General features: G+C 47.8%; 1 protein-coding gene across 4 annotated transcripts in view; it reads right to left on the bottom strand.

Moving 5' to 3' along the window:
• Positions 1-7,254: 7,254 nt before the first annotated feature.
• Positions 7,255-22,228, bottom strand: part of Cep104 (centrosomal protein 104) — a 37,486-nt gene continuing 22,512 nt past the window's right edge. For 3 of the 4 annotated variants that reach the window (XM_075945895.1, XM_075945896.1, XM_075945898.1), the window contains 9 exons: positions 21,125-21,331; positions 20,555-20,662; positions 19,085-19,121; positions 18,135-18,201; positions 17,845-17,953; positions 12,549-12,687; positions 12,387-12,454; positions 9,712-9,802; positions 7,255-9,165 (listed from right to left, as the gene is read on the bottom strand). In XM_075945895.1, the coding sequence (XP_075802010.1) occupies positions 9,050-9,165; positions 9,712-9,802; positions 12,387-12,454; positions 12,549-12,687; positions 17,845-17,953; positions 18,135-18,201; positions 19,085-19,121; positions 20,555-20,662; positions 21,125-21,331 (942 nt within the window). In that variant the 3' untranslated portion in view covers positions 7,255-9,049. The remainder of the gene's footprint in view (positions 9,166-9,711; positions 9,803-12,386; positions 12,455-12,548; positions 12,688-17,844; positions 17,954-18,134; positions 18,202-19,084; positions 19,122-20,554; positions 20,663-21,124; positions 21,332-22,228) is intronic. The other variant, XM_075945897.1, reaches the window with a different exon arrangement.

Below are 22,228 nucleotides of genomic sequence, written 5' to 3'. Positions count from 1 at the left end.
GCATACATATCTGTGGATGGTCAGGAAGATGATTTCCATTGAAGGTGTATAATGTCGATGAGTAGAAATAGTAGGATTTTTTCATAGCTCAGACTGTCATAGAAAAATTACAATATTCTCAGTTACAAAACAGCTTTTAACTCATTTAATTGATTTTAGACTTCAGTGCAGATTCAAAATGGACTAGCTGCCCTGGCAAAACGTGCACAAGGTCAAGTTCCCAGGTGTCTGTTGAACCAAGTCAGGCTGACAACATTAAAGACATAACTCCGTGCCGCAATTGACTTCTTGCATGCACTCCTGGCCCCAGCTTGTGATTCAGAACACAAGGTCCAGTCAGCAAACTGTTTATTGCTTAGGTCCTAAATTTTGATGTCACTCTCCATGCCTCTCAGGCTATGTGCAGAGAGGCTGTGCCTTCCTTCTGTATGGCCAAGCATTGCCATGCATCCAAATGCTATGTGAGCCTGAAAATATAATTTATATATTGTCCAGAGCCCCCCCCCCCTGTGTGTGTGTGTGATGTAGAAGAGGGATGTAGCAGTGTGAGTGTGTGAAGAAATGTGACAGAGTGGAGCGAGGAAATGTGTGTAGAAGAGAAATATGTGGAGGAAAGAGATGTAACTGTGTAGAGAGATTAAAGAGAGTTTCAAGAGGCAGTAATAAAGTTATTATCATAACACATAAGTTCTTTTCCTAAAGATCCTCAGATAAGAATTTTTTCTAAGTCCTGTTACTCTGAAGGCATTCTTTCTGCAACCCTGGGTGCAGTCCTGGGAGCAGGAGGATTAGGAGTTCACAAGGCAGGAGGATTAGGAGTTCAATGCCAACCTTGGCTCTATAACAAGTTTGAGGTCAGCCTGAGCAACATGAGACTGTATATAGAAGGTAATAAAAGAGACAGGCAATGAGAATAAAATTTAGTCAGTATGGCATACAGGGATGAGGAAAAGATAAAGGGCTCCAGTGAGCCCCTCCCACCAGGGTACTGTCTGCAGGGTACTGACAAGAGCCTTAGATTTAAGTAGAGGAAGAATTGGGACAAGCAACAAGATATAGCCCAGTTGGTAGAAACATATGGTTCAATCCCCAGCCCTGGTGGGAGGGAGCAGTCTTGGGCCAAGGTACGACCTAGCCATCTGTATGTTCTTTCTGGTCCTGGAAGGTGGTTCAAGACATTGAAGTTGTATCTGCTGCCTTCCTTCAAGGGGGAGCTATCAAGTTTCCATGGGTGGGGCCTAGTGGTCAGAAATAATGGGTTAGGACAAAACTCGCTGCACTGGGCCTGGAATGCAGTAGGTTTATTGTGGTGGGATAATCCTTCTGATGTTGTGAAGATGTTTTACTCTCATTGGTTAATAATAAAGCTGATTGGTCTATAGCAGGCCAGGATAAAGTTAGGTGGGACAATCCAATTGAGGACTGGGATGAAGGAGGGAGGACTTGAGATAGAGGCAGCCAGCTGCTGGGAAAGCAAGATGCTAGAGGACAGGTAAAGCCACGAGCCACGTGGCAATACGTGGATTAATAAAATGGGTTAATTTAAATGTAAGACTTTAGTAACAAGCTTGAGCTATTGGCCAAGCATTTGTAATTAATATAAGCCTCTGTGTGTTTATTTAGAAATGGGTGGTCAGGACAATTTGTCATAAGATAATAGGAAGAGTCAGGCACATCTTTGGAGACTGGATTGTGATTACTAATCTTATCTGTAGTTTGCTAGGGAACTGTGCAGGAAAACACAACCAGGGTGAAATGGGGATAGTAGTAATCATGGTGATTATGACTCAGGATGGCTTTGGTTATGTCGGGTGGAACCAATGCAAGAAGAAAGGGCAGTGGTGGCGTAGCCGGGCAGTGGTGGCGTAGCCGGGCAGTGGTGGCGTAGCCGGGCAGTGGTGGTGTAGTCGGGCAGTGGTGGTGTAGTCGGGCAGTGGTGGCGTAGCCGGGTAGTGGTGGCGTAGCCGGGCAGTGGTGGTGTAGTCGGGCAGTGGTGGCGTAGCCGGGCAGTGGTGGCGTAGCCGGGTAGTGGTGGCGTAGCCGGGTAGTGGTGGCGTAGCCGGGTAGTGGTGGTGTAGCTGGGCAGTGGTGGTGTAGTCGGGCAGTGGTGGTGTAGTCGGGCAGTGGTGGCGTAGCCGGGCAGTGGTGGTGTAGCCGGGCAGTGGTGGCGTAGCCGGGCAGTGGTGGTGTAGTCAGGCAGTGGTGGCACACACATTTAAAGCCAGCACTCAAGAGGCAGGTGGATCTCTGTAAGTTTGAGGCCAGCCTGGTCTACAAAAAGAGTTCCAGGACAGCCAGGACTGTTACACAGAGAAACCCTGCCTCAAAAAGACCAAAAAAGAAAAGAGGAAGAAGAAGAAGAAGGAAGAAGAAGGAAAGAAGAAGGAAAAAGAGGAAGAAGAAAAGGAAGAAGGAAGAAGAAAAGAGAAGGAAGGAGGAAGAGGAAGCCCAACACATTGCCAAGGGTCTTTAGAAGTAGGAAAAGGAGGAAGCAGACAGATGCACAGTGGTATAGTGAGTAGAGACATGGAGACACCTTAGCGGGTTCTCCCCTACAAAGGAATGGACTTCATGTATGATTCATTGGTTTGAGTCTGGTGAGATTTGTAGCTGACCTCAGCACAGCAGGACTGTAAGGTGGAGGCCTCTGTGCTATCCTGCTAAGGAAGCATTGTGAAGTACTGTTGTATTTCAGTAGTAATTATTTTCACCTGTAGGTGGAATGGACACTGGGCTGGAGGGAGGTGTGGTGCTTGTTCCTTTACTAGCGCATAAGAGCCTCCTCCCTCTGAGACACACAGTTGTGGTTGGTTGAGCTTTGAAAGTCCTCCACCCTCCTCTCTGGGTCAGAGAGGCAAATGCTGTGCTCCTTGACCTACACATCTGTCCTAGTCAGGGTTACTATTGCTGCGATGAAACACCATGACCCCAAAGCAAAGGTGGGGAGGAAAGGGTTTATTCAGCTTACATTTCTACAGCACTGTTCATCATTGAGGGAAGTTAGGGCAGGAATTCAAGCAGAGCTGGAAACCGGAGGCAGGAGCTGACGCAGAGGCCATGGAGGGGTGCTGCTTACTGACTTGCTCCACATGGCTTGTTCAGCCTGCTTTCTTATAGAACCCAGGACCACCTGCCCAGGGCTGGCACTTACAATGGTGCCCCCATTGATCACTAAGAAAATGTCTTACTGCTGATCTTCTAGGCTTTGGCTGGCTCCACTCCACTGCTCCTTCTGTCCTTGTTGGCCCAGGGTACTGGCATCTCCAACACTGCTGGGGTCCTCTACTGCAACTGGACTGAACTTTCACCAATAGCCTCTCCTAGGCTCTACATGGAACCAAGCCTCCGCTTCTCGTGACCCTTTCATTCCTGGATCTTGAACTGTTACTGAGGCTGCCCCTTCACTAATGGTCTCTCCTGGTCTCCCACAGTGCTAAGCCTCAAGCTGCTCTACATACATGATCCCTTCATGCCTTCAAAACTAATACCACCTGGGTCACTCTTAAAGTCCAGTTCAGCTTCCAGCATGAGACACAACCTAGACCAGTTCCAGAACATGGCTTCTCTGTGCTCTCAGGAAACACTTCCCAGATTTCACCTCCATGATGCTGGTCTCTCCTCTTTTTTTTTTTTTTCCGAGACAGGGTTTCTCTGTGGCTTTGGAGCCTGTCCTGGAACTAGCTCTTGTAGACCAGGCTGGTCTTGAACTCACAGAGATCAGCCTGCCTCTGCCTCCCAAGTGCTGGGATTAAAGGCGTGCGCCACCACCGCCTGGCGTGCTGGTCTCTTTTTAATCACTAATTTCTCACCTCCAGCCAACCAGTATCAATTGTCCCAGTAATGCAAAGGTTTCACTTCAATGGTGCTGGTCTCTTGATAATCGAGGCTGATTATTCAGCCCCAGCTGACAAGAATGACAGACTCTCAGTTCAAAGTAGCAAACCACCCTGACAGAATCGTCAAGCTTTCCCCCACCCCGAAACATCCCAAGCCAGGCCTCCATCAACTGCACTGCCCTCAACATTCTCAGCTTCCAAGCCCCTACAGAACATGCCACAGAGCTCTTAACACTCAAGGCTCTTTTGCCCAAAGTTCCAAAGTCCTTCCTTTATCCTCCTCACAACATGACCAGGTCCATCACAGCATACCCCACTTGTCTTAGACCACTGTTACTGTGATGGAACACCGTGACCAAAAAAGCAAATTGGGAAGGAAAAGGTTTATTCAGCTTACATTTCTACATCACTGCTCACCATTAAAGAAATCAGGACAGGGACTCAAGCATGGCAGGAACCTGGAGGCAGGAGCTGACGCAGAGGCCATGAAGGGGTATTGCTTACTGCTTGCTTCCCGTGGCTTGCTCAGCCTCCTTTCTAACAGAACCCAGGACCACTAGCCTGGGGAAAGCACCACTCACAAAGAGCTGGGCCCTCCCCCAGTGATCACTTTTAGAGGAGCAGCAGGAGGCAATTGAAGTTCAAGGTGTTAGCCCACCAGGAGGCAATTCCCTGGTGGATGAATCTCTGATAGAAGAGGCCCTGAGACCTGAGACTCTGGAATGTCTTTTGTTTCTGCTGTGCCTTTACGTGTTTGCGGCTGCTGTCTTTTTCTGGTATCTGGCTTGGTGTGAATGAGTGTGGGAGATCCCCACTGCCTGTAATATAGTATGCTTATCTCATTCTGCTGGGCATTTTTACCTGTGAATTCTTATGAAGATGATTCCTTCCTAAGCTGTGCTCTCTGATTGATAATAATAATGTTTATACAGAGTTTTGATGAATTAAAATACATACAAGGACATGTTACAGAGCCAGGGCCTATGAGTTTCACCTAAGGAGCTGCACAGATTGCAGCTCAAGTTAATAATGATTAAGAAAAACGATTGAGGGCTGGAGAGATGGCTCAGTGCTTAAGAGCATTGCCTGCTCTTCCAAAGGTCCTGAGTTCATTTCCCGGCAACCACATGGTGGCTCACAACCATCTGTAATGAGGTCTGGTGCCCTCTTCTGGCCTGCAGATATACACACAGACAGAATATTGTATACATTATATATATATATATATATATATATATATATATATATATATATATATATATGAAAAAGAAAAACGATTGAGTCCCAGGAGCCAGGCTGGCTCCAATTCCTTTCATCTTAATGTAGAAAGAAGCACTCACAGACTTCAGTGGGCATCATTAGCTCAAACAAAGCCTCACAATAACCTCAGGTTAGAGCAGATGCTTTGATGATAGCTCTGAGGTCACAAACCCAAGAAGACAATCTAAAGTTTTAGAAAGCCACACAGCTGAATGAAGAACTCTCTAAGTTCAGAGAACAGAATGAAACAGCCTAATTATTACTGGGATTGGTTGACGAACAACGGTGACGATTAATTCCTTGTACCCATTTCTGCCCTCAATCTCCTGATATAAACAATATTTATGAGTGGGTATGGACTCTAAACATTTAAAGTAGAGCTGACCGACTCTTTCCCATATAGAAAATTTTAGATTCATGATTTATTTAAGATTCCTTGTAAGATCACCTTTTAAGATAAGTAGTAAAGTGATTGGTCCTTTCTTTGGCTCTACAAAATGTAGCCTGCCTGTAGAAGAATACCTTGCTTGCTTACACACTGCTGATCTCTAACAAGTTGCGTGAGTGTGAATATGCCTGGGTTCTTGGAATAATCAATTTCTCACCTGTCATACAGAAAATCATGGAAGGGATGTGGAAAACAGGCTGTGTTTTATTTGTACTCATTGTAATAATTCACTTGAAAAACAGAATGTAACCACACTGTAATTTTTATTCTCCCTGAAAGATTTTCCTGAGGTATATAAGATGTAAGTGAAAGAATGAAGAGAGAGTTAAAATAGATTAGAAGGAAAACATCAAGAATAAAGTTAGAAGGAAAACATCAAGAGAGATAGAAGGGACATTTCTGGATAGAGATAGAAAAGAGAAGATAGAACACAGAAGAATAAAGAAGGAAACCTTCAAGAGACAATGTGTCTCTTCCCTTAACCCTCCTCTGCTGTGGGATAATGCTCTTGTACACTGTAAAGATTTGTCATTTGTATTGGTTTAATAAAACGCTTATTGGCCAGTAGCCAGACAGGAAGTATAGGTGGGGCAATGGGACTAGAATTCTAGGAAGAGGAAAGGCAGAGAGTCACACCAGCCAGATGCAGAGGAAGCAAGATGAGAATGCCTTACTGGGAAATGGTTCCAAGCCATGTGACTAAATATAGATAAGAATTATGGGTTAATTTAAGTTGTAAGAGCTAGTTAATAATGAGCCAGAGCTAATAGGCCAAACAGTCTATAATTATATAAGCCCCTATGTGTTTCTTTGGGACTGAATGACTATGGGATTGGGTGGGACAGAAACTTTGTCTACACCCTTCAGATAACGAAGTCACAATAAGTGCTGACTCTGAGGATTCCCTTTGTACCCTGCACTGCTGGGGCTAGTCCCCAAGACATTGATAATCACTAATTGAAGAAATGCCTTCCTGCTGGAGCCATTTCCTCAACTGAGGCTTCTTTCTTTCTGGTGACTCTAGTGTATGTGAAGTTGACATAAAACCAACCAGGACAACACCCAGCTGCTCATCTTTGTTTACATAGGTGACTTATCAAACTTTAATTCTAGAACCATTCATTCATGGTTGGCTGGCTTTATCACTGGGCCTGCGGAGGAGCAGAGACGTGGTGTTGGAAGCAGACAGAAGAGGTGGTACACCTCATGGGAGAGCAAGTCAGAGAGGAGAAGGAGAGGTCAGGGTAGAGAGATCATGCCCAAAGGATGCAACTCTTAAGGCCAGTCTGGTTAATTCTCTCTGGAAACTTGCCCCACAGACACCCAGAACGTGACTTACAAATCCAGTGAGCTGGGCACAGTGGTGATTGCCTTTAGTCCCAGCACCTGGGAGCCAGACTCATGTGGATCTCTGAGCTCGAGGTCAGCCTGGCCTACACCACAAGCTCTAAACCAGCCAGGGCTGCATAGTGAGACCTTGACTCAAACACAGAAACAGGACTGTAGAGGTGGCTCGGTGGTTAAGAGCTCTTATTGCTCTGTAGTGAGCCTTGGTTCAGTTCCCAGTACTCACACGGTGGGTGGCTTATAACGATTACTCCCGTTCCAAAGAATCTGGTGCCCTTTTCTGACTTCCATGGGCACCAGGCACACATGTGGTGCACAAACATACATGTTGGCAAAACACACACATGAAAAAGGAGTAAATCTAGTAAAAAAAATGAAATCTGTATATAAAATCTTGAAATAAAAGTGACAAACACTGAATGATCTTTTTACTGTATTAATGTACTCAAGTCAAATTAGCACATAAATCCTAAAACAATAAAAATATATTATTTTATACTTCTGGCACCTGAAATAAAGACAAATAGAAAAACTATGTTAAAACATTAAAAAGTTGCAGGTTTTCATTAAAGGTATTTACAATGTATTTCAGTATCAGATATGACACAATTCTTTTAAATTAGGTTTAATAGAATATCTTTTATGAAAAATAATATAAATAAATATTAAATATCCACAACGTGTCGTACGTGAAGCTTGAGGAGTGTTCCACACTTTGATATTATGAATGGTGGGCTCTTAGCTCCCTCCCTGAATCAAGCACAGTGGTGTGGAGCTTTGAGGCTGCCGAGACCGCCAGTCACCTCTGCAGAAACTCATGATTCTGTAACAGGCAAACACGGGAGCTAAAATAAGGGATTCTTTTTTGTTCTGTTTAATTTTGAGCCAGCGCCTCACTCTGGAGCCCAGGCTTCCCTTGAACTTGTGGTGAGCTTCTGACTCCGGCCTCTCGAGTGCCAGGAGCACAGGTGTGAGCCACCACGCGGGCTAAGAAGGAAGGATTTTTACAAATATCTTAGTAAAGGCCTCCGACAGGATCCTCCTCTCAACAGATCCTGCTCCACGCGACACTCTCAGCCATGCACAGCAGCTGTCTGCCAACATCAGGGGTGAGCTCATGGGATTGACTACCCAGCATGCTCGCTGCTCAGGCACCTATACATATGGATTTTGTTTTACATGGTTGGGAATTTTAAAGAAATATGCCCTAATTTTATAACACTCATTTTCTCAATCCCAGACATTTCAAGGGGAAATGAGGAAAACCTCAGGAAGCAGGCACAGGGCAGGGCCTCAGTGGCCTCCTTCAGCCTGGGGCGGAGACAGGGGCATGAGTTTCAGATGGACTCAGTTCTCCACAGATGCTTGTCTGCTGGAGCTCCTGGGAGGAAGGCGGGCGGAGGATGCTGTAGCTGCCCCTGAGGTCTTGTGAGTGACATCCTGTGAATGATCTGGGAAAGTGGGTTCACTTACATCATAGGACATAACACAACTTTTTGGGTTAGCAAATGTGGAAGGTGCTTTCTTGTGCCGTAAAGAAACTGAGGCTTGCAGGTGGGTAACCAGGGGACATCACTCAAAGCCCATTGAGGACTCTGCAGCAGAGGATCTGAGCCCACTGAGGGAAGGCATCAAGGTAGGGCTGTCAGTGGGGAATGGGGACAGGTGTGCACAGGAGCACTGGGCAGTGTGTCCTGGAGGGGCTTGTTCTTAGGACGGCTGCCTTTTGCTTGCTTCCCTTTATTTCTTCTCAGTGTATATGCTGTGACAACCTAGCAGACAGGCCGTGAGAGAGACAACACAGGAGGTTCAGTCTGGCTTGCTGCTGTCTGCTAGGGCCACCAACGCTGAGCTTAGCCCTGTGCAAAGTCTAACATGTGCAACAGACACCAGTGAGCTCAAAGTTTGGGGTACATCTCAGTAGTAAGGAAAGTGGGTGCTGTACTTGCTGGCTTCCTGAGCAAGAGGTACTTTTGTGCCTGGGCACTGACAAAGGGCCTAGCGTGGGACAGGTTCTTTGGTCATATCCATACACTCTGTTCCTGTGACACAAGAGGCCAAGGTCAGCAGGCACAGAGTCCTGCATCACTATATCAACACACATGGCTTAGAACGGGGAGACTCGCACAGCCCCTGGCAGAGACAGAAGTGGAAACTGTCACCGTCTCATGTACGTCCTGCTGGAGCTCTTACTCGGGCCCCCCTTTGGGGTGGGGATCTTGCTTCCAACCTTGGGTCCTGAGGTGCCTGACTTCGATGCTGCTGGGCCCTTCCCTGTAGTGGAGACAGACGCACAGAACACAGAACCACATGAAAAGAGGAACTCTTACCTGCAGGTGGACTGCAGACCCCACAGTGACTGTGAGAATGGCCGAGAACCCACACTAGGCTAGAAATGCATATGGCAGCGGGAGAGGAAGACACAGGACGCATGGCACAGAAGGCCATCAGTTCAAAGACCCAGGAAGGGAGTGGAGAGCCTTCCTTGGGCATAAGTACGGAGACGCAGAGCTACACCCCCAGAACGAGCCACTGTTTCACGGTATCACCACATCGGTCTTCTGTTCTCTGGGAGGGTGTCTTAATCTGAAATGAATGCCTTAGATGGTGGGCTGAAAGAAGGCAGTGGCTTCCTCTGTGGGTGCAGCAGCTGTGGGGAGCCTTACAGCCCCCAGTGAGCTGCCAGGAGGCATCTGTGGGGAGCAGCTGCCCCTTGGAGAATGGGGTTAGCAGGTCAGATGCACACGGACAGGAGACTCAGGATGCATCTCACCTAAGTTGCAGCAGAACGCAGGGCTCCACATGTGACTTCTGACTCACCTTGCTGCGGGGCTGTGGCCCTGCTGAGAATGTGTGTTTTGCGCAGGTTCATTGTACAGCCAGTAGGGCCCATCAGATGAGCCTTCCACGCCTGCAACAAAGAGGAGGCTCAGCATGTTAGCCTGGTGGCTCCAAGGGACCCGGGGCGCTGCCAGAGTACAGAACTCACTGTTCATAATGGGAATGAGGTGCCAACCAGTGAGAGACCTGGCTCCCTGCCCTTCTTTGGCCTGAGCACCAAAGTCTTACAGGCTGGTTTTGCATTTCACATTCCACCCTGGATGACTGGAACCTGAGTCCTGTGGCTACGAGGACTTATTTTTGCCAGCTGCTGGAAGGCACTAGGCAGTGGGCTCTTCCCTTGTTGAGCTGCAGGTGAACATGTAGGTTAGCTAGCATCTCCATGGCAGCCCAGCCTGGAGTCAGGGGAACCATGAGGTGGTAAATGGATGTTGTCAGACAGAGCTAAGGTAGCATAGACACCGGAATAGGAAAGTCACGTGACAGCGAACAGCCACCGATATGGACAGGGTATTAGTACATGGCAGATGGTGGGCACAGAGGGCAGAAAGGAGGAAGCTGCTGGCTGGTTCAGTACTGTTCAGGGCAGAGACCAACAGAGCGAGGGCAAGAGAGAGAAGACTGTGGGCAGCTGGAAGTGAGTCAGTAAAGGCAGTGATTATGATGAAAACTGAAGGCTCCTAAATTACAGATGAGTCTGGACGTGAGGACGTGCAGGTATGAACAAGTCCTCTTACACAGGGTAGCAGGGTAAGCACAGCAGTCTCAGCCTGGATGCGGGTCTTACAACAAGCCCTATGTACAGACTGGGGAAACCAACGCTAGAGCCCAAAGCCTGGGCCTGTGAGATGGAAACCATGCACCCAAGCGGGTCTTCAGCGGGCGTCCAGGCTGCTGGAGCCACGCCCTGGGCTCCAGAACAGAACCTGACAATAGCAGGGGCCGGACCCACCGACTCCAGGGTTGTCCTAGGGCACACACATTGTGTCCTTGGACCTTTTTTGGTTGGTGAGGCTACAGAACTTGGGGACAGGGGAGGAGGGAGCATGCAGGGATTCCAGGAAGACAAGGCAAGAAAGGTGCACTGGCTGGGTGTGGATGGGAGACAGCAGACAGCAGTGTGTACTGACAGTGTTGTGACACCAAAGTGTCCCAGCTCTGTCCACTGTGGCTTGGCAGCAGTGGCCCTCCCTGTGCTGAGGCCTGCTGAGAGAGAGGGCCACACATCTTGGCAGGACAGCTGATTCCTGTCTGGGTAGAATGTTCCACACAGGAGGATACACGTCAGCTACAAAGCCTCAGAAGACCAGGCAAAAGGACCCTTGCTGTCCAGAGGTGACCATCTATAGGGCAGGGTGGCCATGGCTCTGTATCTACTCCCATCCATGAGTTTAGCAAGACACTAAAAGCAGACAAGCCGCCACCTAGAGACTAGAGAGCTGGCCTGACATTCTTTTTTATTTTTTGGATTTTTTTAAAGATTTATTTATTTATTATGTATACAACATTCCTTCCATGTATGTTTGTATGCCAGAAGAGGGAACCGGATCTCATTATAGATGGTTGTGAGCCACCATGTGGTTGCTGGGAAATTGAACTCAGGACCTCTGGAAGAGCAATCAGTGCTCTTAACCTCTGAGCCATCTCTCCAGCCCTGGCCTGACATTCTGATAGCCACTAAGAGTTCCTCCAAGATCGAAAAAAAACTCATGCTGTGGGAAAACTCCTTAAGCAGGAAGGTAAACAGCTTCAGGAAGTCCCCAAAACTGACCAGGTTCACTACGCCCCTCCCTGTCAGTAAATGAAGTCAAGCTGCAAAGACCCCAAGACCAGCCCAGCTGCCTGGGAGAGGTTTAGACCAGAGTCACCAGGAAAGGACACCCCATACAGCTCTGTATGCAGAATGTGCAGTGTGCTCCAGGTTCCCAGCTTCAGTAAATTGTCGCTCACGCTGGGGCGAGCTTTGGTGATACGACAGTCTCCTATAAGCAACCCCTCACTTATTCTCCTCCTAAGTTATCCCAGTACTACTCAGGCTTCACCAAGTTGGACTTTGGTAGTTTCTGTACTGTGTGGGCTCCTTCTCTGGGGTGGTTAGATGTGTGTTGTGTCTCCCCAGTGAAAGTCTTGTCACACAACACTGGGGATGAAGAAAGGTGACAGGAAAGAATATTGGACTCCATAGCATCTCCAGGGGCAGAAGCACAGCCAAGAGAAGGTCTCCAGAGCTGCCTGGCATATAGGGCACCACCACTGTGCTATGCAGGCAGAAAGGGGGTAGGCCCGTGGATATCTTGGCCCCTGCATGCATCCCCAAACACCAGAGGCAAAGCACATGACAAAAAGCTGCCTGTGTCACCATGGTACCTGCTCAGGACAGGGGGAGAGCATTGCACTGAGTAGGAAGAGAACCATCAACCACCATGGGGCACATTCTTTTACTCCAAATGGTTATGGGCTACAGACATGACCATGATGCCAGGGAGGCCTGGATTCATATATGAAAGCCACACCAAGAAGTGTAAAACCATGGGTGCCCAGTGACCAAGACTCTGCTGTTAGGAAGTCAGGAGGGCACTGTGCCTCCTAACTGTCATCCTGAGAGTGTGTTCAGTGCTCCCCGGCTGCCCGCATCTTGGTTCAGGCCCCCTTACCTCTTCTCCAGGGGCAAAGTTTTCATGACACAGAGGACATCGGTTTGCCACCTTCTCCGATTTGGCAGCTGCAATGATTTCAATAAGAAGACTTGGTTACTTGGATGACCCCTCAGTGAGAGGAAGGGTCCATCCAACCCCACAATTCTAGATGGCACTCACGGTTGCACTCCTTGGTTTGGATGTGCCTGGGAAGCTCCTCCGTGGGGACAGCCTCGCTGCAGCGGTGGCACTTCCCAAACCCATGCCTCTTGTCACACTCTGTCAGCAGGTGCTCCGTCAGGCTGGAGATCTCAACCACCTGCACCAGAGACAGAGCCGTGTGACTGCTGTGGGGAGGCCAGGGCAGCTGTTCTGGATCCTCTGGCATTTGTTTAACCAACAGTGTCCACAGTCACACACTTCGTAGAGACCCTGGGTCCTCCTCATGTCACCTGAGTGCCATGGAAAGGCCATGGTATGGGCTGGGGCTACAGCTGATCTGAGTGTCTGCTGTGGCTCTGGGTTCAAATTCTGGCTCCCCAGTATTTCTTAAGAATGTGCATATGAAGAAGGTTCTCCCATCCATCCAACACTTGCTCAGAATACCTTCCGCATAGACATGGAACCACACACTGCTGAAGAGGTCAGTTGCACACCCGGGGCTGTCAGAATCTGTACGGCCGGATGGAGGAATGAGTGTCCAAAGGGCGAGACCTGCCCTCTTACATCCTTCCCTGTGCACCAGATGAAACAAAACACTTCCCATTTGTCTTCACTGTTTGAAGACAGAGGCCCAGAGCAGGAGGGAAGCAGCGCAGGGCATGACCCCTAGGAAGGACTTCCGTTGTGGGATATTTGTACACTGTGTGAAGAAGGGTTGTGGTTGGTGCAATACAAAGCTGAATGGCCAATAGGTAGGCAGGAGGTATAGGTGGGACTTCTGGGTCAAGAGTGGAAGGGGAGATACTGGAGGCATGCAGGAGACACCAACGAGACACAGAACAACTCAGACACACAGAATGGGGAAGAGGTTGTGTTTTTGTTTGCACAGGAAATGAAAAGCTATGGATTCCTTCAAAATGAACAAAGATCAGATCTGACCAGGGGAGACCTCCGAGGATCTTAGCTGCAGACGTGAGGGAGGAAGACAGGAAAGACCACAGGACAGATGACATGTACGCTGATTCCTTGACATGGGAATAGCTCTGAGATTGTATGAGACATGGTAAATCCTTCCATGGTGTGGATAGAGGTTGGTTATACAGTTCAGACAAACTGTTTATAAGAATGGCAGATGCCTTTTACTGCTCGAACACAGAGCAGAGAATCATCTTTAGCTGACTGTGCTTACGGCACATTCTGTTCTTGTGTTAATGCTGATATGTATGCTACCTTTAAAAGTCTGTGTTTTCAGAAAAAAATGATCAGACACCAATGAAGTCAAGTAGCCCAGCTGATCCAGTCTCTCAGAATTTCCTCAAAGTTCTGCATCCAGAACAACTTCAAAGCTGCTCGCTAAACTAAGATGGTCCAGTCTCACAGACTACTCCAGCCAGGACTTTCCCTGCACTTTCCCATCACACAGAAACGAAACAAAAAATAATATAGCTAGCTCTCCCAGGACTTGACCATTATCCCAATTTTATCAGGATCCCCTGTAGGTACCATCACCCCAGACACTGGAAGCAGTCTAGAAAACCTAACACCTGCATCCCCAAGAGGTGGGGTGAATGGTTTTTGGTCTTCTGGAAGATTAAGGATGTTTATCATCATTTAGGGGAATTGGTTACAAATTGTTGTTGATCATGGTCAAGAAAAAAAATTGAGCAAAAGAGATTATACTCATGGATCTCATTTTGAAAAGAAAAAGGGGGATATAGGAATGATAGGATAAAAGGGTAAATTATTGAATCTACTTCTAAAGTAAAAAAAAAGCAACTACTAGTCTTAAGTAGTTTACATTGGTAAGGATTTTTGTATACTGATACAAATTTAAAGTTATTTTTATTTTAATATACTGTATATGTGTTCCTACTCTTGTGTAAGGTATTGTACCTATGCAGCTCATTTTAAAATGCAATGTAAAGCTCTAGTCCTTAAAAGCTATTATTACAAATTGTTTAGGACAATTAAGAAAATGTAGGTTAGTAGTTAGTCATCTATAACAGTCAAACTTGTAGCCATGTTAGGTATGTTTTCAAGGTCAAACAGATATTTTAGATAGATGGTCTTCAAATACTTCAGAGACCTACAGGATATGGCATTTAAGATGTTTTTTAATAGCATAAAACTTTTCGTGATAGTGAGACACATCTGCTCCCGGCAGACTCCAAAAAATGACGACAGACATTGAAGAACCTCCATATGGAGTTTGCTTTCATTGGGGTAAAGCTAGCCATTTGGGCAAGAAACTGCCCTTGCCTTGACTGCTGACAGTATACTGTCCAAATTGGACAAGCAGGACACAAAAGAGTGACTGCTGAACTTTGTCAAGACACAGTAGGACAGTCCTTCAAAATTCCTGCTTCACAGAAAAGCCTGTGAAATATTCTAAGCCTGAAGACGTAATGCCCCAACACTGTGGAGGAAACTTTGTTGACTGTCCAGGAAGTCAGCTGTTCTGTCATTTCTACAATTTTAGAAGTTGCTTGCTCTGCACTTCCTGTTTTCTCAGGTAATATTATATCCGTCTCGGGTCTCTGATGGGGTTGAAGATGAGACAGTTAAAGTTATGGTTTTGTTACCAAATTCAGAAAAGACACTCATATAAGAGATGTCAAGCTTATAAAGGTTGAGAGACATATAAACCTAAGTTGTTTGTCTACGAAAACATTTTAAGGTCTAAAAGGTAAAAGGATATTTTTAGGATGGCAATATAAATTATGATAAAAATGATTTAGGGCTGGGTGATAGTGGCACACACCTTTAATTCCAGCACTCAGGAGGCAGAGGCAGATGGATCTCTGTGAGTTTGAGGCCAGTCTGGTCTACAGAGTGAGTTCCAGGACAGGCTCCAAAGATCCAAAGCTACAGAGAAACCCTGCCTTGAAAAACCAATTAAAAAAAAAAAAAGAGCTTAGGTATAAAACCTTGGATTCATCAAGATAGAATACATAATAAAATAATCTTTCCAAATTTGCCAAATAGTTTTACTGTGTTAGAGTTAAAATCTTTCCTTTTTATTTAGACAAAAGGGAGAAATGTTGAGGATATTTGCACACTGTGTGAAGACGTACTGCTGTGATTGGTGTAATGAGAAACTGACCAGCCAATAGCTAGGCAGGAGGTAGAGGCGGGACTTCTGGACAGAGAGAGGAAGAGGAGGCAATCAAGGAATGCAGGAGACACCATTGAAATGCAGAACAAGTTGAACACACTGAACAGAGAATTCTCAACAGAAGAAGTTCAAATGGCCAAAAGACACTTAAGGTCATGCTCAACTTCCTTAGCGATCAGGGAAATGCAAATCAAAACAACTTTAAGATACCATCTTACACCTGTCAGAATGGCTAAAATAAAAAACACCAATGATAGCCTTTGCTGGAGAGGTTGTGGAGAAAGGGGTACCCTCATCCATTGCTGGTGGGAATGCAAACTTGTGCAACCACTCTGGAAAGCAGTGTGGCGGTTTCTCAGGAAATTCGGGATCAACCTACCCCTGGACCCAGCAATACCACTCTTGGGAATATACCCAAGAGAGGCCCTAACATACAACAAAAGTATATGCTCTACTACGTTCATAGCAGCATTGTTTGTAATAGCAGCAGAAGCCATGTGGGAGAATGTAGATTAATAAAAATATGGGCTAATGTAAGTTATAAGAGCTGGTGCAACAAGCCTGAGCCAAGGACCAAGCTCTCATAATTAACAGGGTCTTTGCCATCATTTGTCGGCTGGTGGCCCATCCAAGAGATGCGGCCAAGAATGAGACCGAGGGCTATACCCAGATGTAGAAGATGACAATAAAAAGACACCTAGCAACGGAGGCCAATGACCAGTAGACAAATGGTGCCCGCCTCAGTCACAGGCAGTATGTAGCATGTGAGAACAGAGGTGCCCTCTTTCTCATTGTTGTGAGCTGTAAGGTGGCCAGGACTCTGTACCTCTGGGCACTAGTTCAGTAGAAAAAGCCTGTCCAACAGGACCCGGCTAGACATGTGGCCCAGAGTTGCCCTGTGGTCACATCCACAGGACCACGATTGGACATGTGGCCTAGTGCTGCACTATGGCCCATCAACAGGACCAGGCTAGGCATGTGGCCAGTGCTGTGGTCACATTGAGACTCCATAATTAACTCGACCATGGCCACTGTAGAGCAGAGATTGCTGTGCTGATCTTGAACCCATAGTTATGGCAATAAAATTATGCAAAACAAAACACCGATAGCCTGATACATGGTAAGGGATGGAACTGCAGCCCTCCTGAGATTCCACCCACCATTCCTGATCCTGCCCCTCAGCTGCAGCACACAGGAAGTGGAAGGTTCACTGAGGATGGCACTCCACTGACATGGCTTTTGTCAGCTGTACCCTGAGCTGGTGTCTTATGGAGGTGAACAAATGTTCTGTATATCTCCCTAGGAAGACCCACACAGCAAATCAGAGCCTGAATATAGACACAATAGAGCCAAGGAAGAGTGTTGGACACGCTGCTGCATTGCCTGTTATGGGAAACAAGAGGCATCTGCAACTGCGGCCGAACCATCTAAGGTTGGAGCATGTGCAGGAGAATCTCAGTGTGCCTGTTCTTGTCTTGTACAGCTGGAGGTCCTGAAAACACACTCAGCTGGAGCATAAACACACTCAGGCAGCACACTGGGGACAGGACTGGAAGCAGGCCACAGTAGTGCATATCACCTGGCTACTTGCTGGAGATGGAGGGCCACACAATGCCCACGAGCCATAAGTAGCTAATAAACTTCCTGGTAAGTTGGACTTAGAGGATCCTAATTAGTGTCCTAGCTGGGGACAATGGATGTTTCTTTGTGTGTTCCAGGAGTAATGAAACATGAGAATGCCAACAGTAAAGCTATTCCCAGCAGTCCCAAACTGAAGCAGTCAGGGTATGAATCAATCATGGTCTATGCAAAACACATACATAGCAACAGGCAATGGACACAGGAGAGCGTGGGCCCACACAACAGGATTCCACTTACAGGAAGGCCAAGCAACAAATGCTGTAAATGTTGTCAAAGGGGGACAGGGACAGACTGAGTTGCAGGTGGTAGAGAGTGGCTGACACAGTCAGTCACTCTGGGTCACAGCACAGACTTCTCTGCTCTCTTCCATGACCTCCCTCTCAAGCTTCAAAGATCGGGGCTACCCATGCTTTGGTCTTTTTCTCAAAACCTTGGTGTCTTAGTGCCCAGCACCTGTCCTGCAGTGGTCACCTGTGAGTGGCCATGGCCCATGCCCAGTACCTGACCTGCCTGCAGTGGTCACCTGTGAGTGGCCATGGCCCATGCCCAGCACCTGACCTGCCTGCAGTGGTCGCATCTTGTCAGCATGAGGCAGTGTTTCCAGTAGTGGAGGTCCAGGCCCTCTTCTGTGAAAGATTCATTCCTCTCCCCACAAAAGATGCACAGACTACAATAAATTAGAAAAGGCAGAAGTGAAGGCTTTGCTCTGGCTACCATGACCACTCAACCCCCAATGCATTAGACTCAGAACTCGCTAGGCCCCTCCTGTCCTGAAAGGCCTGGTGCTCTACAGGCAGGCTATTCCCCTTGAGAGCCCCCATGTCACAGACACAGGCAGCGTCACTCACTTATCCAAATAATGGTTATCTGGGATTTCCGGAGCATCTGGTGGGGCAGCTTTCCTTCCTTGAGGGTCTGAGGAGATTAAAAAAGCACAATCTAAGTAATGTTTGGTTGAAATGTTTAAAGTTTCAGCAAAAAATAGTAATTTATGAAACTGTCAGTTTGGTGTCCAAGCACAAAGTAAGCTCCAGTTGGGGCTGCAGAATCAAGAGAAGCAGCTTTCTTTCCTTTTCTTCAGTGCTAGGAGCCAAATCGAGGCCTTGCACATCCCAGGCAAGCACAGGCACCATGAGCTACAGCTGCAGCCTCAGGTTTGTGGCCAAGGCCTTGCGAGGCAGCTTGGAGTAGCTGCAGACTTGCTGCAGTGCTCTAAGTGAGCACGGCCCCCACAGGCTCATGTCTGAACACGTGTCCCCAGGTGGCGGAACTGTTTGGGAAGGATTAAGAGGTGTAGCCTGTTGGAGGAGGTGTCATTGGTGGCAAGCTTTGATGTTTCAAAAGCCCATGCCATTCCCAGCATCTGTCCCTCTCTCTGGTGCCTGCTCCAGCACCATGTCTGCCTGCCTGCAGTCATGCTCCTGCCAGGGTAGTCATGGCTCACCTTCTGAAACTGCAAGCCCCAAATAAAGTTTTTCTTTTATAAGGTGCCTTAGTTATTGACATCTTATCACAACAGAAAAGTAACTAAGGCATTTGCCATCCTCCTGCTTCATCTGCCATTCACTGGGCTCAGATGTCTGACACCAGGCCTGCTAGAGGAAGTGATTTTATTTTGTTTTGACACAGTCTCACTATGCAGCCCTGGCTGGCTTGAAACTTGTTTTGTAGCCCAGGCTGGCATCAAACCCACAAGAAATCCTCCAGTCTCCGAGGGCTGGGATTAAAGGAATGCATAACCATGCTCGACAAAGGAAGTGAGGTCAGTGTTGCGGTGTCTTGGTTGGAATTCGCTCACCTTGATTTCTGAGCTTCACGCCGTCATTCTCCTTCTCCTAGGACAGACAGCAATGGTCAGAGTGAACTGCAGCTGTGAGTTAGTCTACCCAGGACGCACTGTCCTCAAAGTGCATGTCTAGGTTTTGTTTGATATTTCTATCAAAGAATAACAGAATTCATGTTTTTCTATTCATTTGTTCAGGACAGTCCTTCCTGTCTGTCTGTCTGTCTGGCCGTCCATCCATCCATCCATCTATCTATCTGTAACAGTCTCATCTGGCTGCAACATTGCAATCCTCCTGCCTCAGCCTCTTTAGTGCTGTAATTATAGGCACTGGGCTCCACAAAACTATGAAAGAGTTATCAGCAATCTTTTCAAGCCAAACCTGGTGGTGAACACTTGTGATGTTGGCACTTCTTAAGCAGAAGCAAGAGGATCACAAATTTGAGGCCAATCTGTGCTACTGAATGAGTTCTAGGGCAGCCTTAGCTACAACTGTGAGACTCAATGCTAAAAACAAGAACAAAACAACTCCAACATTTTCTCCTGCTCTCTTTAAGCCCCTTAGCTCCACCATTCCATAGACACACAAATACCAAGGCTACCAATCTCCTCCACAGGTGACTGTCATTCCTAGGAGCCAAGTGATCATCAGTCCCAGCACAGGTATGGTGGGCAGCAGGGCCCTGGTCATGGCCTAGCTAGCGTGTGACCTGGAGTGAGCCTCTTGTTCATCACACTTGTGAGCCAGTGGGAAAAACACAGCATGACTGCCCGTCCTCCCTACCCCCCAGTGGTGACTGCCATAGTGCTACAGTGGTAGAGGAGGCAGGGGAAGGAAGCGGCCAGCTCCTGCCCCCACCACTTCTCCTTTCCTTACTGTTCCTCTCACTTTGGTGGGAAGGTCTAGGGACCTCCAGCCCTTCTTGGGCAAATGTATTTGTAGATGTGTTTTCTGCTTCTCTCTTTGTTCTTTCCCGTTTGTGTGGACAGTAGCGTGTAGACCTCTGCCCTCTCCACAGCATCCTTGGGTTTGTGTAGTAGCTGTGGCCACAGGCACAAGCAGCTTGGAGGCAGGCTCCAAGTACACCTGGTAAGACTGAGCCTTCATCTGGGACTGTGGCCCTCCTTAACTCCTCTGCCCTCCTACAGTTTCAAAATCACTTTACTTTGTGTGTACGCGTGTATGGGGGCGGCTGCATGCATACCATGGTGCAAAGTGAAGAGGTCAGAGGACCACTTTATGGAGTCAGTCCTACCACGTGGCTCTCAGGGAGACTGAACTCAGGTTGTCTTGAGAACAGGCAGGAGGATGCTCCCCCCAAGCCTCAGAGCAGCAGTGGAGCTGGCTAACTACTGACATGGGCACCAAAGGCCTGGGGCAGGCCCTCTTTTATCTGTGCCCCTGCCAACCAGAAAGAAAGCAAGGTACCATCTGCATCGCCGTGGCACCCCACACACTCAGGTGGAAGGTGCTGGTGTTCTGACCTGGGCTCCGGCCTGGGTCTCTCTCAGCGCTGCCAACTGGCCCTGCAGAACCTTCACCTCTTCCTTCTTCTGCTTTTCTGCTTCTTTAGTGGCTGCTCTTTTCTGGGCCTGGTTAAAAAAAACATTTTCCCCATTAGAGGAACTTTCTTAGGGTAGCTTCAGACATTGGGAGACAAACTGAAGCATCTAATTTGGACATGACTGTAACTCGTATTAAAAGGAAATTCTTCGGTAATTTACTAAAGGTTTGAACAGCACTGATCCCGCTCTTCCTAGACAGTTAACACTGGTCCTACAGGCAAGGCACAGACAGGCCAGAGCCTCGCTCAGGGGTATGCTTCTTACACGACTGTGCTTCTCCATATGGGCGCTCTCTCTCTCTCTCTCTCTCTCTCTCTCTCTCTCTCTCTCTCTCTCTCTCCTCAGCCCAGCCTGTCCTGTATTCACAGCAATCCTCTCAGCTCAGCCTCCCAATGCTGAGACCACAGGTATGAGTCAGCATGGCTGGTCCGTGGTCCAGGTTACTTCTTCAACCCAGACTGCAGTTTCATCGATCCGTGAGGCACTCACCCTGACTTCAGCCTCCGTCGGCCTGCCATCTATCTTAGCGATTCCCTCAAAAATGGCTTTGTAGAGCAGGTTCCTGCGTGTGCTGCTGTCTTCCGGGGGAAGGTGCTCCAGGGTGAGGGCTGGGTGCTGTCTGTACAAGTCCAGGATGATTCTGACTGCTGTCTCTCGCACCTCATACACCTTGTGTTCCAGGGCACTCAGTGCAAACTGCAAAGAAAGCAGTCTCAGCTCTGCTACTGATTTTCTTTTCTTTTCTCTTTTTTTGGCTTTTCGAGACAGGGTTTCTCTGTGGCTTTGGAGCCTGTCCTGGAACTAGCTTTGTAGACCAGGCTAGTCTCGAACTCACAGAGATCTGCTTGCCTCTGCCTGCTGAGTGCTGAGATTAAAGGCGTGTGCCACCATCGCCCGGCTCTGCTACTGATTTTCTAATAACAAAGAGACCCAGCACAAGAGAGACCCAGGTATACCACAGAGACTTGGAAAATAAAGACAAGAGCAGAGGGGGCCACACACCCAGAGTTTGCTTCCATATGTGACACAACCCACTGGAGTCTAGCACCACTGGTGCACTGGGAAGCCCTCCTTAATTTGCATCCACACACTTCCTACTGGGAAACACTCCAAACAGGGATGAAGTGGGTGGCGCCTCTGGGACTTTTGTCTGTCTGTCTGCCCGGGCTGTTTTCTTCCCCTGCCTGCAGGTTCCCATTTATCGGCAGCTGACACGTGCTGCTGCCTGCAGGCTGTCACTTTGCGCAGTGTCTGCGCACAGCAGTGTCTGTGCAGTTTGTTGTTTTGGCATCACGAGCAGGGTGCTGGGATGCAGCTAGTGTTAAGAGCACTGGTCTAACATATCCATGTGTTCTTTCCCTAGAACCGTAATCGATCAGACCACAAAAAATACTGGTGAGATGGCTCAGCCAGTAAAGGTACTTGCCACCCAGCCTGACTGCCTGAGTCCTGGCCTTGGGAACCAGAGTGGAAAGAGAACATGACTCTTACAAATTATCCTCTGACCTCCACACGCACGTTGTGCTTTCTGCTCGCTCTGTCTGTCTGTCTATCTATCTATGACAGTCTCATCTATGCAGCCCAGGCTGGCCT

The sequence above is a fragment of the Microtus pennsylvanicus genome, chromosome 13 (genome assembly GCF_037038515.1).
Source record: "Microtus pennsylvanicus isolate mMicPen1 chromosome 13, mMicPen1.hap1, whole genome shotgun sequence".
Taxonomy (NCBI): Eukaryota; Metazoa; Chordata; class Mammalia; order Rodentia; family Cricetidae; genus Microtus; species Microtus pennsylvanicus.
The sequence above is the reverse complement of the archived record's forward strand: the minus strand, read 5'-3'. Positions and strand labels throughout refer to the sequence as shown.